Here is a 16,620-nt window from a genome sequence, read left to right on the forward strand (position 1 = left end):
GTGACCTAAACACTTATTTGGGATAAGTCTTCAAAGGGTTATAAAAAGTTATAGCTCTGCCCCTCCCATTACAGTCTATGGATGATTTAGATTAGATAATAGGGGAAAAAAACCTAAATATAAGGATAGTTAAGTGCTGGGAAAGATTATCAAGGGAGGTCGTATAGTTCTTGTCACTGGAAGCTTTTAAGAACATACTAGACAAACATCTGTCAGAGATGGTGTAGGTATTCGTAAACACTTGCACCCTCCTCTTTGTGCCATCAGTTAGTACCCCTCCTTCCCTGTTAAGTAATGGACTTACACTTCCCTTCATCTTACTTCTAATGCATTTATAGAACCTTTTTATTGCCTTTTATGTCCCTTGCTAGTTGTAACTCATTTTATGCCTCTCTGATTTTGTCCCTACATGCTTGTGCCCTTCTTTTGTACTTATCCTTAGCAATTTGTCCTTGTTTTCACTCTTTGTATGATTCCTTTTTGATTTTCAGGTAATTAAAGAGTTCCTGATACAACTATATTTGTATCTTCCTATCTTTACTCTGCTTTGGGATAGTTTGCTGTTGTGCCTTTAATGCTGTCCCTTTGAGAAACTGCCAGCTGTCCTGAGCTTCTTTTTCTTTCCCTTGGGACCCTGTCTACCAATTCTCTATATTTGTTTATCCTCTTCTAAACAAAAGAGGCAGCTGGAGAGTCTGCTGGTAAGTGGCATTGAAGCTTCACATGAAGGGCAGATTTGAACCCTGGAAATTTTGTTTCTTCCATATTGTTAGAGCTCCTCTAAAGGCTGGTGGGGAGAAGTCTAGACAATAAATTAAATATCTCACAGAAAAAACCTGGTTTTGGGGCCAACAGGCAAAAAGACTAAAATTATTCACTAAGAACTAACTAACAATAATAACTAACACTAGCACAGAAGCAAGTGGACACTGGAGAGGTTCCTTCCACAGGAGGTAAGAAGGAATTGAGGGATAGCAGGGACCACTCTGCCTTTTATGTTCTTGAGTGGGAGGTGCAAAGATATCTAGCAAGCACAGTCCTATTGGACACTACTGCCCAAAAGAATGCCATTTTGTAGAAATAGGGTGCATGCACACCTACAGTAGACTCCATGTGCACAATCTTTTGAAGAAACAAAGGGCTTGTCTTCACTGAACTATTTGCTTGGGGTGTAACTCAAGTTTTTCCCTAACCTGATTCCTCCAGCTCAAATTAAGTGGTGCTTTAAATTTGAGCTAGATAGCATATAAGGGAATTTTAACATGTACACACCAAAGCTTGCGTGTTGCTGTGCTAGTAATGCAATAGGACGCAGGAACCTGAATTACAACTCATCAGCTTCTAACAGAATCACTCTGATAATCCAATCACTCTGTGTAGTTTAAGTGGTGTTTCCCAGTGTGGTCATTCTCACTTCCCTCTCACTTGAGCTAGGCAGGTATCAGGACCTCACCTACAGGCTGGGGGAAGAGGTCAGGGCCATGGTTATAAGGGACATGGTCTGAGTTCAGTCTAGAGGGTTCAAGGTCAGAAGCAGCAGTCAAGGTTGGAATCGAGTTCAATGAGTTGCACCATGTCAGAGTCAAGTGAGCCAGCCAAAGTATGGTTAGTAAAACAGAGGCAGGGCAGGATGCAGTAATGGACCGGGGAACCAGGAATGAAGGCAGCCTGAGGAGTAGGAGCAGGGCAGGAGACCAGGAACCAGAAGCAAGGCTTGGCATCAGAAGCAGGACTGGGGTCAGAAACCAGCAGCGAGGCAATGTATCAAGAGTCTGTTTGCAGCAGAAAGCTGGAAATCTACCTAGTTGCACAGACAGCCTCCAGATGTTCTCCCTAGGGCAATCAGAGAACGCAGTAGGCTCTACCAGTCAGGACTTCCAATGGTGAGACATCCAGTGGAGCTTGAACTCATAGGGCTCATTGGTCGCTGTTCCTTGCTTCACCAGACCTGTAGTCTGGCTGTGTGGAGAAGGGATCCACACAGCAGCCTGCAGATCTGGGTTCCAGGTCCACGGATCCTCACAGCAGGAGTCCTTCAGACAATAGCCTCATGCACTACAGAGGCCTGATTCATTCCCTGAGCACTGTCCATACTGTGGATTGAATGAGAGATGGATCCTGTGCAAAAACACCACATGATCATGTAATTAAAGATTATACTATAATGCATATACAGAAGGAGGCTGAATTAAGGTTATATAGGCAACCCTAATTTTGGCATTTTGGCCCACATCCCTAAAGGTATTAAGATGCCTAACTCCTATTAATTTTAATGGGAGTTAGGTGCCTAAACCCCTTTGAAGATCTGGAGCTTACTAACTTCTGAGTGCTTGACTTTGCAACTCTAATATTAATTTAATGTATTTTTCCCCAATATAATAACAGATCAGGTTTGAGACACAAGAAAAAGCTTTGAGGGGAAATGTTCATTGCTGCTGCCTGAGGTGAGCCGGTTGTGTACATAAATAATGGACTTCACTGTCTAGAATGGACTTCACTGTCTATGAACATTTTAAAATATATGCTTATTTAAGCTATAAACCATAAAGATCTGGCACTACTTTATGTTAGCAGTTTCTATTTAGCAAACTAGAGTAAAGTGTACATACTTTGAAATTGTGAGCTTTTATAACCAAGTCCCAAAGTTTTGCTGCTTCCAAATGTCTTGGTAGTTCTGTAAGCTGTTTTAACTTGAAACCTGGGTATCTATAATTCTAAAAGGAAAACAGTGTTTGATTACTAATTATTACATTCTTTGTAGTTTCTCTTTTTTTGCTGAGAACATTCACTTCAAATGTATCCATCATATATTTTTTCTAAACTGAAATTGAAGACACTTACCCACAGTGGAAATGTTCCATTGTTGGGAGTCCCATTTTTTCAGTAGTATTTTCTTTACCAATTACTTTCTCTGATAGTCCAGACTCAATGAGAGGTCCAATTATCAATCAGCCAAGGTACAGCAAGAAATTGCTGCCTGATCATTAATAGATATTTTGCGTCCCTATGATTCTGTCTCAAAAATTACTCACCCCCCAGAAGCTATAGAGTAAAACCCCAGTCAAGGTGTTTTGCTTTGTTTTTGTATTTAAGTCGGCAGTTCAATTTGCAATCATATTTTGCTATTTCCCAGCCCCTGCCTTCATTTCCTTGTTGAAGCTAGTCACTGCAGAGTCATTCTGTTAATTGTATGGCAAGAGCATAACAGATAGCATTCCAGCAGAGGCCATGGACATAGCTAAGAAAACAATGCTCCTTTTGCCTGACATCACCCTCATATAATTTGAACATGCTGTATGTTTTTTATTTCATGCCAGGAAGTGGGTCAGTTTGTATTTCAGAGCACAGAAAGCAAAATAAAAATAAGAATGCTTAGCATTTACATAGCACTTTATGTGTTCAAAGCATTATGCAGATATTACCACTCTATGCAGATAATACCACTCTTGTGAGCTAAGTGGGTTCTGATCTAGTGATGTCAACAAAATTACTCATGCAACTCACGTGAGCAGGTTTTGGTCCTTAACTTTATAGAAGTCTCAGAAGAACACAGAACATGGATTTGCTATTTTTATATGTATCAGTAATATTTTTCTTAACTTAATTAGCTTGGTTAAAAATACATTATTGTGTTGTGATAGAAGTTTACATCTGTTCTTATTTCATATTATCTCCATGAAATTTGGCCAGTTAATATGTTACTGCTCAGTTCCACAACACTGATACCTATCACTAATTTTACTTATGTAAGTTATTACACTGATGCCTCAAATGGAGCAGTCAGAATCCATGGCTGTCCCAGTGGCGCCTTGTGTGCTCTTACCAGTCAGATTTGGTTAAATGCTCCTTTAACTTATGAGAGGAGCAGAAGCAGACTCATGGGTGGCTAGAGAAAATATTCCTGGGGCAGAAAGGCTCAGCAAGGGCATATCCATGAGTGGACCTAGGTGGGCTATGGCTCACGAAGTTAGCACCCAATTAAGCACTCCAACATAGCAGTAGTGAAGGGGCTCTTTCTGGCAGAGATTAATTTTGGGAGACTGAGTCCCCTCTAGCCTTAGCTACACACTGCCTATGAGCAGCCCCAAGCAGCCCCAGGAATCAGGAGAATACAAAACTGAGACATAGCTACTGTTGCTTCCCGCAAAGGTTCTTCATTAAGCACAGCTTAGAGAAAACCAAAAATTAGGCCCCAAGTATTCATTCATGACATGTCAATTAAATCAAAATAAATCAACACGCTCACACCACATCTGGATTTTCCATTATGCGGTATATCTAAATGTATATAATTAATAAAAATAATATTGAATCTTTATATATATATATATATATATATATATATATATATATATATATATATATATATATATATATATAGGGGCCTAATTCTAGTATTCCTTCTTTCCCTAAATTGCCACTTTTGACACAATATATTGGTTTGATATTATACTGTAATCTACTTTATGACATGTTTAGCAAACTTACCTTGACATTTTTTCTGCTTGATTCCTCAGTGATATATTTATCAATCTGAAAAATGTTTTAAACAAACCATTCAAAACTAATGTTCAAAGCACTTCTTACCATGAATTAAACATCTTGTATTCTCAGATAAAGGAAAACACTTTCAACTGATGACATATTACAAGTCAGAACTTAAAATAGCCCAAGTATGACTTCAAACTGAAAAACATGGCCTGTGACACTCAAAGACTTTAGGTCTTATCTACACTACAGAATATTGTGTGACAATATAAAGAACAATCATATCTTTGAGTAGTTTTATTTGTGTGATCATATAGGGCAGACCACAATCTCAGTCTAAGATGCAAGATAAGAGGCCCCTTTGAAAATTTGGTCTTCATTGTCTAAACCTGTAACAGAATGAAATTTTTTTAAAAATAAATAATATACCTTTGTTTTCCCCATCTTGCCTGTTTGAATTGAAATTTCTTCTGAATCAGTAAATTGAGTATCATTGGCTTTAAAAAAAAAAAAGGTAAGATTTAGCAACAAAATAGCTCTGTTTTTTGAGTTTTAGGACAAATTCCGCTAAGCTACTTCTAAGGAAAACCAATGTGCTACAGGACACGGTGCTGATGATTCAAGAAGTGGCTCTCCCCTTTCTAACTCACTATTGAACCAGTGGCCCAGCATGGACTGACAATACATTGCTGGAAGTGTCTTTCAGATGAGATGCAAAATTGAGGTTCTAATCAACTGTGGTGACTAAGGACAACATTTTCATCCCCTCTCAGCCAGAAGGTACATTTTGTGTTCACTTATCTGAGCCTCACTGATTGCACCAAAGGAATGCATATATTTTGTGTAGGTGAATTGTAAGTATTCATTTACTCCCTTCCCCCTGAAGCAGGTGGACTGGGAAACCAGGTAATTGGCAAGCCTTGGCTCCACATTCCCAGTGCATCAGACAATGTAGCTGAACTGGTGTAGGTTAGTGTAATTTGTTGTAAATATAAGAAACAAGAAAGGAATTAAGCCTCTTTGAGGCACAGTGACTCCCTGGGCTACTCCTACAGTGATATATATCCATATATGTTTCCCAGGACTACTCCTGAGGTTACACCCTTTGCACCATTCCTTACTCAAGGCTATACATGAAGATACAATCTATTCCTATTGAACACTGCATGATCATTTTCTACTGTGCAAGTTTCATTCTACTTTATTTCACTGGATGTTTATCCCATTCTCTGTCTATATATACACACTGCTTTCCACCCCCGCCTCCCCCATACTAGACAGCATACTCTCACAGCTATTTCTAAAAACTGGAACATAATCACTAGGGCTATGCCAGAATTTAAACGTTGGGAAATGGATTAAATTACTTCATTCGCCTTTCAACCATTATTCCCAGTAGTAATAACTAAAATAATTGCCCATTACTTTGCTGTAGTGAAACACGATGGTCATCTTCCTCTGTTAGCCTTTGTTGAAAAGAAAATATTTTTTCAGCATGTTTCTTCAGTTCAGCTGTGCACCCATCTATTCTCTTCTCCAAATCTGAGACAAGGCTGATTTGTAGTGGAGCACTGTCACACAGAAACTTAGAAATAGCATCAAGTGAATAGTCATTTCTTAATTTGTCCACCAAAGGACGATCTTCATCTAGAAAGGGAAATCTTGGCCAATCATCCTGCAATAATTACATGTTAAAAATAATGACTCATAAGCATAATCAAAAATGTTAAGATAAAATTATGAATAAATTATATGTGACATTTACATTTTTACAATGCACTACAGTTCCAGTACAAACACACTTTTCCTATTTATTTTAATGACCTCTAATTTTGACATCATTGTTTAAAGGACTCTAATTTCTTCTTATGTTGAATAGTGCACTCACATTTGGTTACAACAGTCAGCAAAAATAGGAATGGGCCAGAGAAGGGCAGAACAAATTCATGTTGGGTGCAGGGCCTTATACAAGGACTAATCAACAAGACTAGGACTTTTTAGTTTGAAAAGGAGACATCATGCATAGAAGAGTTATCATGGCTCTAAGGACACATATAAAGTCCTTTGTAATTTACTTTCTCTGAAAGCATAGTAATGTCTTCCATCTGTGGTGCATGCCCCTGAAAGCAGAGGCACGGACTAAGGTCCTCAATCCAGCAAAGCACTTAAAGCTAGTGCTTAACTTTAGGCAAGTATGAAGTATTTAAAATTACCCATGGGATTAAGTACTTTGCTGGAGCAGGGACTAAATGCTAAAGTGTACAATCATAATAAATTGATGACAACTACACCAGGACTGGACACTGTTTTAACCCCACAGTAAGCAGCGGACATGTTCTAATCTGTTAATAGTGTTGCTCCTTTTGACCTGAGCGGTTAGCCAAAAATTTGGGGTCCAGTACGTTGTCGCAGTTAGAAGGAGAAGGTGGTGATAGTCAGGTATTTCTTTCATGCAGTTTTGTATATTTACAAAGAATGTATGAAGGTTTGTGTCTCTGAATACAGAAGCAATCAAATGGCAGGAAACAGCTTTCTTTGCTCACAGCACTAAGAGCACTCTTTTCACTGTGCACCCCAACCCAAAAACCTTGCCCCAGATTTCTTCCAAGGTCAACCAATGTGCTTTCATCAGGTGTTTCAGGCCACCTCTCCCTCAGTCTTTCCCTGGTTTATGTCTGTTTTGCCTCCCACCACCCCACCCCAAAATAATACTCAACAAAAGCTCCTGGGTGGGTTCACATACTTCTTTTCTCTTCATTGGGGGCCTATCCTTACAGTTATGTTAATTGAAGGGTGAATTCACACCTGCCAATCTCAAATGAGATTTTAACTCAAAGAAGGTTTCACCCATATACCAACTAATCATCTCCTATAACGAACAGATATAGGTCCATTGCAGTGGTCTCTCTCTCCAAACAAGAATGGATGATTGGCTGAAGCATCACTGGTAATCAGTCTTAATATGGAATGTTTTGGTAGTAGACAGTTTGTAGAATTTACAGGGAGATCAGGAAAATCCCCCTTATAAGTTTATCAACGCAAGACAAGGTAGAATCGCTAGAACAGGGTTTCTCAAACAGGGGTCGCCACTCGTGTAGGGAAAGCCCCTGGCGGGTTGGGCTGGTGTGTTTACCTGCCCCGTTCGCAGGTCCGGCCAATTGCAGCTCCCACTGGCTGCGGATCGCTGCTCCAGGCCAATGGGAGCTGCTGGAAGCGGCAGCCAGTAAGTCCCTCGGCCCGTGCCGCTTCCAGCAGCTCCCATTTGCCTGGAGCAGCAAACCACAGCCAGTGGGAGCTGCGATCGGACGGACCTGCGGACGGGGCAGGTAAACACACCGGCCCGGCCTGCCAGGCGCTTTCCCTACACAAGCTGCAGCCCTTGTTTGAGAAACCCTGTGCTAAGCAAAACTGATTATTCCCCTTTTCACAGTTGGCAGAAATTTTTGTCTTTGACCCCGCTGTTATGGTAATAAAGTTGTGGCCTGGTCATCTATTTTAAACAAGCTATGAGTCAGTGTGCTCTCTCAAGCATGATCTCCACAATAAAACAGGAATTACTGCCATAGACACAAAACTTCCTCCCTGGCCTATATGTGGAAAAAATGCAGGTTAACAACATAAGCGCTGTTCTCTGGAAGGTTTGCCATATCTACAAAGCTCTTAGTTTCCACTGCCCAAGGGCCTAGGAAATACAATCAACGTTCAAAACTTGATTTTCAATATTTATATTCATATGGCTTTTGCTCAAGGCCTTTTTCTTGCATGTTTATTCCACTACACACACACAATAATAAGCATTTTTACTTACCAATTTCTGAGACTGTAAGAATTCTTCAAAAGTACCAGGAGGCCCTTGCATCTTCTATCAAAGTACAAATATGAATTACTCTTATAAAAATACCTTATAAAATTGAGATGGAGTTTAAGGTATTGTTCTTAGTAAACAAAGCAAACACCATGATGTATATAGTATATACTCATAGTAAGCACTAATAAATGAGAGACCCATTGAGTGTTACCTAATTTTGAGAATTAATAAACATGAGAACAAATGTGATGACAAGAAAGGAGGACACAGCATCACAAAAATGTAGTTTTCCCATGTATTTTGAGCAATGTGAAATATTTATAAACAACACTTTTTAGTATATTCATAGATATACTGCAATATACTTTGTAAAAGTAGTAAAGTCTTATTAGTATGATAATCTGAATTGTTCTTAATTCAATTTTTGCTTAGAAGTAGGGAGAAGTATCAGGTTTGCAGATTAGCAAGTAGTCCCACTGAAATCACCCGACTGACATTTTCTGAGTTTAGAGCAATTAAAAACTCAGCCATAATTTAAAAAAAGTCTAGGCAGAAAACTAGCCTGAGAAAAGATATGTCACTGAAAATAGGGGCCTAGTATTGGTCACCACTGAGAATGCCAGAGGACAGACTGCAAGAAATAGGGCAAACACCCCCTAAAAGGTGTGGTTTATTCTATAATTATATTTCACAAAGCTAGTATCACCATACTGGTTAGCAAGAAGCCAAAACAAGAAGCCCTTAGGCCGGGGCGGGCAAACTTTTTGGCCTGAGGGCCACATCAAGTTTCGGAAATTGTATGGAGGGCTGGTTAGGGGAGGCTATGCCTCCCCAAACAGCCAGATGTGGCTCGGTCCTGCCCCCTATCCAACTCCCCTGCTTCTTGCCCCCTGATGGCACCCCCCAGACTCCTGCCCCATCCAACCCCCCCATTCCCTGATGGTCCCCCTTGCCCCATCCACCCACCCCCGCTCCCTGTCCCATGACAGCCTCCGGAACCCCTGCCTCTAACTTCCCCCCAACCCCCCCATCCAACCCCTCCTATCATTCCTTACTGCCCCCCAGGACCCGTGCCCCCACAACCACCTCTTATCCCTGTCCCCTGACTGCCCCCAGAACCCCTGCCCCTGACTGCCCCCTCATCCAACCTCCCCCAGGACCCCTGCCCCCATTCAACCCATTGACCGCCCCAACCCCTATCCACACCCCCGCGCCCGACCACCACCCCGAACTCCCCTGCCCTCTATCCAACCCCCTCCCTGCCCCCTTACTGCGCTGTCTGGAGAACCAGTGGCTGGTGGCACTATAGCTGCGCCGCCCGGCTGGAGCTAGCCACACCACCGCGCAACACAGAGCACCGAGCCGGGCTCTGCATCTGGCTGCCCCGCAAGCTCACAGCCCCGCCACTGACAGCATTGTACTAGTGGCACAGTGAGCTGAGGCTGCGGAGGAGGGGGAACAGCAGGGAAGGGGCCAAGGGCTAGCCTCCCAGGCCAGGAGCTCAGGGGCCAGGCAGGAGGGTCCCGCAGGCCAGATATGGCCCACAGGCTGTAGTTTGCCCACCTCTGCCTTAGGCATTCCAGTCCCTGGCTTCTTTCTGGACTTTTATGATGTGTGATTATTAAAATCAAAATACCACACACAGGGTTCTTCCGATCCCAAAGGACCAGCCACTAACCCCAGGTCAATATACACATTTCAGGATCTCATCAAAATACCATGCTACAATTGAGTAAACTAACTAAAGTTTTATTAATAAAAAATGAAAAGAAGAGAGTTATTAAATGGTTAAAGTTAATCGTATATTTTACAATTGATTTCAGAGTCTGGAGATCAGGATATATTGAGTCCAGTTGTTCATCATAGGTGTAAAATCTCTAAGTCTATGTAAGTCTCAGAGTCCTTTCGTAAGTTTGTCAGAGTTTACCCAAAATGGATTTGGGGAGTCCTATCTTGCTGGGGTGACCAGACAGGAAGTATGAAAAAATGAGATGAGGGATGGGGGGTAATAGGAGCATGTATAAGAAAAAAAACCCAAAAATCAGGACTATCCCTATAAAATCGGGACATCTGGTCACCCTATATCTTGCATCTGGAATAGCCCCCTTAATATTATCCAGAAAGATCAGAGCTACCGGATCTTGCCCAATGCTTCTCTTGTTATAGCTGAAACAGGCTGGCAAGCTGACCATCATCATCTCCATCCTTGATGAAGAATGCAGCATGCTTCCATTGATGGGCCACTCAGTTGTTGCAGCTATTCAAAACTACTCAGGTGATTTACAGATGGTTTTTCAATGAGAGTCAACAAGCTTCAGATAGTAATGTTATTGACATAGGCTATTTTAGTAAGCTTCATCTCAATACTCCAGGTTTTTAGTCTACTAACAATTGAGTGAGTATAGTTGCATATATAATGCAAAGGCAATATAGAATTACAGGATATGAAAAGGATTTAGCATCTACAAGCTAATTTGGTTACATTGGTAAACTTTCAATAGGATATAGATAAACACTGACAAACACATTTAGCATCTACTCTTGATTTTTATCAATACAAGCAAATGGGCTTATCTTTATCAGCCTAATTAACATCTCTTTGAAACCCACACACAATCGCAATGCCTCTTGACATGCCTTTAAGAGTCATAGCCAGGTGAACTGTCTGTTGCTTTCACTCCAAGCTGGCATGCTTACCACCAACTCCCCACAGTGCTCCCTGGCTGTGGCTCGGCATGGCCTCTTGGTGGCACTGTGGGAGCATCAGCTGTCGACAGGCTCTGCAGACTTAGGTTCTCATGATCCCTGAATCCTTACATCATCCCCCACTTCAGGACCCCCTTCCTCTCAGTGGGTGCTGGTCCTGGTTAATCCAGCTAGGGTGACCAGATAGCAAGTGTGAAAAATTGGGATGGGGGTGGGGGGTGATAGGAGCCTATATAAGACAAAGCCCCAAATATTGGGACTGTCCCTATAAAATTGGGATATCTGGTCACTCTAAATCCAGCTGGTTTTGATTAAGCCTTTTTACCAGGTCAGAGGCATGGACATAGGCAGTGGTATCCCAGGAGCATCCCTTGGGACCATCGCCCTCCCAATCAATTAGGTAGCATAGTCTCCCCCTTTGCAGTTTAGGCTTGAGGATAGAGTGGCCTATATAGTCCTCATGCCTGGGGACCTTGACTGGTAGGGGCAGCTGATGGGACCAATCAGGAAAGTGGTACCCTATGTAAGGCTTTGGGAGGGATACATGGGAAATGGTATGTACCTTAAGATCAATGGAGCTGTAATTTGAAGATGACAAGACTGATTTGCTGACAAATCTGGAAGGGTCCAAGAAACTAGTGGGTTAGAAGGAATTTGTAGTCCCTTTCTGCATCTTTGAGATGGTCCTTAAGCTCCTCCTGGATACAGTGAATTTGCTGGATCCAGCCACCAGCTACTGGGTCCAGGGAGGCCACTGGCAAGGCCAGTTGGAAGCAAGAGTGGAACCCCTAATTGGCAAAGAAGGAACTCTGCCTTGTGGAGGTGAGGTTGCTGATTTTGTATGAGAACTCAGCATAAGGAAGGAGGGAGAATCAGTAGTTGACAAAGCAATTTAGGTATTGCTCTGATACTTGGTTCATGCTCTCTATCTGCCCATCTGTCTGGGGGTGGTATGTGGAGGAGGTAAAAGCACAAACATCCATTAGCTGGAGCACTTCATGCCACAAAAGTGAGAGAAACTGCGGGCCTCAGTCTGAGGTGATACAGCTGGGAAGCCCATGAAGACAGATCATATGAACTACTAGGAGCTGAGATGGTGTTTCAGTAGAGGGCAGGCTGTTACAGGGGATGAAGTGCACCATTTTGGTCACTTGGTCTACAACAATCAAAACCATGGTGCGGCGATCAGAAACACGGAGTTCCGCTATTAAGGGTGATGGTGGCCCGGGCTCTAGGCAGGATCTTCAGGGGTACTAGGACACCAAGGGGCTTAGTACAGGGTGTCTTGGTGCACACCGTCTGGTAACAAGAGTCAATGTCATCCCAGACTTCAGATCGCATAAGAAGGCCACCAGAACAAAGGAGAAGCTGTGCGGAAAGTCTTATGATGGCCAAAGTAGTGTCATGGCAGAGATGGAGCACTTATAGACGGGGGCACCCTGGTGGAACATATATGCGCCCATGAAGGTAGGTGATGCCATCCTGTGTGGCACATAGTATTTTGGTTCTAGCCCTCATTTGATCAGGATGTCCTGTTATCTCCTGGGACAACGGATTGTTCCATGAAGCAGAATGGATTAGATGAAGGAGGTCTCTGCACACTGTGGCACTAAAGAAGTTGTGAGGTTTTAAGAGATAACGTGATTCTTGGTTAGGCTCCTTGCCCGCCTCCCACTTTCGGGATAAGGCATCAGCTTTCCCATTCCTGGTTCCAAGGAGATAGGTAATGATGAAATCAAAGAGAGAGAAGAAGAATGCCCACCTGAGCCATCTTTGCTTCAAGGCTCAAGGCAAAGGCATGTCCTGGTTAATGCTTAATTTGTATTGAAAGAGGTGCTGAGGCTCAACAATTAGGTGCTGGGGCTAAAGCAATTTTTTACATTCATAACTCATGTAGCAAGCCCAGAGGTGCTAGGGCTAATGAACTGCCAAGCCTAGAAGTGCCAGGACTCTGCTCTGGCACAAATTAAGTACTGGTCCTGGTGCTCTCCAATAAAAACACAGATTACTGTGCCATCGCCATTCATTTTCTTCCAGGGTCAAGTGTCAGTGGCCCACATCAAACTGCATCAGTTCCTAGTTGGGCCCTGAAGTTTCAGTGTGCTCCCACCCTCCTCCTTTCGCTCATGCAGCTGGTTGTCAGTGTGGAGAGAGAGGTCAACAAATGCATCAAAATGGGGCAGGGTCTCAATGTGGGCTAGCTCATCCTTTACTTCCTCACTAAGTCCACACTGAAAATGGTGTAATTGGACTGCCTTGTTCCACTTAGTGCCAGTAGTGAGTCACTGGAACTAGGCAGCATATGAGGCAGCTGGACCTTGGTGGAGCCTTTGTAGTGCTGCTTCTGCGGAGCAAGTATGGTGAATAAGAGGGCTGAAGGGTATTGTCACTCTGGGTCTGCTGGGCGGTACTTCCTGTGGCTCCGACTTTCCCTGGCTGTGGTTCTGCATGGCTTCTTAATGGCTCTGTGGGACTATCAGCTGTCTCAGGCTCTACAGATTTGGTTCCCAGATCCTTACAATGCCAATATTTTAATGTTTCAAATCATTGTACAAAGCAGAATGCAAAGGAGTTAATCAGTTTCAAATACTGTGGAACTCCTTGCCAGAGGATGTCGTGAAGGCCAAGACCATAACAGGGTTCAAATTCATGGAGGATAGGTCCATCAATGGCTATTAGCCATGATGGGCAGGAATGGTGTCCCTAGCCTCTGTTTGCAAAAGCTGGGAATGAGCGACAGGGGATAGATCACTTTATGATTACCTGTTCTATTCATTCCCTCTGAGGCACCTGGCACTGGCCACTGTCAGAAGACAGGATACTGGGCTAGATGGACCTTTGGTCTGATCCAGTAGGGCCATTCTTACGTACTTTTGGTCTGACACTTACGAAGTGCTGAACTCTGGCAACTCCCAATAAAGTGCTTCTTAGTATTAAATACATGAAGATATTATCTGAATAAAATAGTAGATGGTACCATTTGGTAAACTCCGTTGAGACAACGTTTTAGCAATAAGAGTTGGGGGACTATTATAGAATAAGGTGCTGTCCTGGTCATATAAACAAAAGCTTTTTCCACTTACAGTGTCACAAAATGTGAAAAGTTAGTTCTTGAAAAAAGAAGCTTTGATACTGTAGTGTAGCACTTTACAAGCCTATTGTGACTGCCATAGACTGACAGCGAAATAATCTAACTCCTGTGAAATGTAGCCACTTATTTTTTTACTGCAGTATATCACCCATTGCCAACAAGAAAACATGTCAAGCCAAAAGCAACAATAAGATCTGGTTAAATACTGCTCTCAGTTATATCCATGCAATCTCATTGAAGTCAATGCGATTTCATCAGTGTAACCGAGATCATAATTTGGCATATCATCTGTCTATAATGTCAGCATTTTGCCCAAGAATACTGTCTGCAATACGACGATGAATAATATACCACAGACTGCTCCTTTAACCAACAAGTGACTATATAGTCATCAAATCATTTGGAATTCATTTTAGTAATATGGCATTATTTATGTTACTAAATCTTAAGGCATAATCTCTCAGTCATGTAAAACTATAGAGAATAATTTGTTTCCAAATCTAAAAGAAGTATTTTTTTTCTTGAGGCAATCCAAATTTGTGAAAAAATGTAAATGTCATGACAAATCAGGTACATTCTGTACCATATTTCATTTGAAATACTGAAAACTGAAAACTTCTGAATGTAAGTCTGTATGTTCAAATTTCAGCTATGAGTGACCAATGTACAACAAGAATGGCAAAAGCCTAAGCATTATTAAATGTACTAAAGTACATTAACTAATAATACATCTTCATAGTACCTTTTATTCAAAGTTATCATAGCATTTTAATTCATTAAGCATCACAATACCTTAGTGACATAGGCAAGGTTATCTCCTAATCATTTTGTTTAGCAGTGAAAAAATGCAGCTATACACATTTAAGCAGAACTCAGGTTCTATTTATCAGCACACTTCAATACAATATAATACAATAGTAAAAGGCAATAGTAACAATAATCTTGTATCTACCATGCACTCCTTGTCAATGAAATGAAACATAAACATAAACAAATACTATCCTCTTAAAATTAAAAAAAAATAAATAGAATAGGCTAAGTAAAGGACAGGAAGAAAAGATGAAAATATAGGGTCAACAGTTATTCTAAAATCTTTTAAAAAAAGGATTTAAGATGCTTTGAAAAATAAAGAGGGACAAAATGAGATGGATTTTGGGTGGCTGAATGTTCAATACTTTACAGCCAATTGCTGCAAAATTCAGCAGAATTACTGTGGATTTACACTGCCATCCATGGTCCCTTTTAATATCTTTATAAACTCTATATTGAAAGGTGTGTGGGTGATCAGAATGTCTATTTCCTATAAGTTTAATCAAAATATTGTCTAGGGTGTCAAAATTAACGTGAGGCACTATATTTGAGGCAGGTCTTAGAAGTATGCCTTTCTCTATTCTAAATACTATGCAATATAAAAGATTATGCTTTCCATTTATGCAGATAAGTATAACCTCTCCAACATAACCTTGCTAATCCCTTCTGTCAGCAGTATTTGTTCAGTGTTGTTATAATGAATGAGAAACATGGTGGTTTAGGAATCTTGTTTTATTGCAGTTAGTGAGGGACTGAAGCAAGATCTTAATTTCCTTTTCTTTTACTGCTGATGATCAAGATATAAGCTACACAGTGCTTTCTTTTTCTTATAAACAGCCAGCTCCTGATTTTCAGTGAATGCAGCAAACTGTAACGTTACCACCACTGAATCTTGCACCACCCCCAAAAAGACTGCTGAACATAGTGAAAAAAAGGTGGTAAATAACAATGATGGAGAAAGTGTTTACTGGTAATTAAAATGTACAGAGCACTTTCATGTGGCTTGGGTCAAATCTTATATTGTAGGAATGTAAAATGTATCTGACGAATTTAATTCATTTTTCAAATGTCTTTTTATATGTTATTTACCCTCGACTCCCTATCTGTGACACCAAACAAGTACATATGATAAATATTTATTTTACCAGTTTAATATGCTATTTTGGAGCTACTGGAGAAACATACTAAGCTTTCAGCAGCACTACACTATTTTTGTAATAAAACCTAAAATATGTTGGTTATTTTCATATTTTCACGCTTCGCATCAGTACTCGAGTGCCTGTTTCAACGACTTTCCCTTCCTCGTTAACCATGAGACACAACGGGGGAAATATCCCCCTGGAGAGAAGCCATGCTGTGAACAACCAAGACCCCCTTGCACCCTCTGCGGGGACCCAGGGCCGCTTCTTAGACGGGGTGCAGCAGGACTGTCCTACCAGCGATGCCCAGGAATGGGGACGGGACGAACCCGGCTCCTCCCTCCTCTTCCTTCAGTTCAAACCCAGGCTTGTATCAAACCCCAAATCCCGGTCTGTGTGGCGCCGAGAGGCAGAAGATGAAGGGAGAGGGCCCCCTCCTTTCCCCTGCCCTTACCCCCAGGGATCCCGCACGGTGCCGCGCACGCTCAGTACCTGCTCCAGCAGCACCCGCTCTCGCGGCTATGTACCGTTACTAAGGCCCCCTAGCAACCAAGCGCTCCTAAAAAGCGCTCCCCCGG

General features: G+C 41.8%; 1 protein-coding gene across 1 annotated transcript in view; it reads right to left on the minus strand.

The window, feature by feature from the left end:
* The window catches only part of FAM227B (family with sequence similarity 227 member B), a 226,893-nt gene extending 210,342 nt beyond the window's left edge, over positions 1–16,551 (minus strand). The window contains exons 1-6 of the mRNA XM_050966686.1: positions 16,497–16,551; positions 8,297–8,350; positions 5,914–6,163; positions 4,918–4,985; positions 4,489–4,533; positions 2,610–2,714 (exon numbers count right to left, since the gene is read on the minus strand). Coding sequence (XP_050822643.1) covers positions 2,610–2,714; positions 4,489–4,533; positions 4,918–4,985; positions 5,914–6,163; positions 8,297–8,347 — 519 coding nt within the window. The 5' untranslated portion in view covers positions 8,348–8,350; positions 16,497–16,551. The remainder of the gene's footprint in view (positions 1–2,609; positions 2,715–4,488; positions 4,534–4,917; positions 4,986–5,913; positions 6,164–8,296; positions 8,351–16,496) is intronic.
* Positions 16,552–16,620: the final 69 nt, after the last annotated feature.

Source organism: Gopherus flavomarginatus, chromosome 9 (assembly GCF_025201925.1).
Source record: "Gopherus flavomarginatus isolate rGopFla2 chromosome 9, rGopFla2.mat.asm, whole genome shotgun sequence".
NCBI lineage: Eukaryota > Metazoa > Chordata > Testudines > Testudinidae > Gopherus > Gopherus flavomarginatus.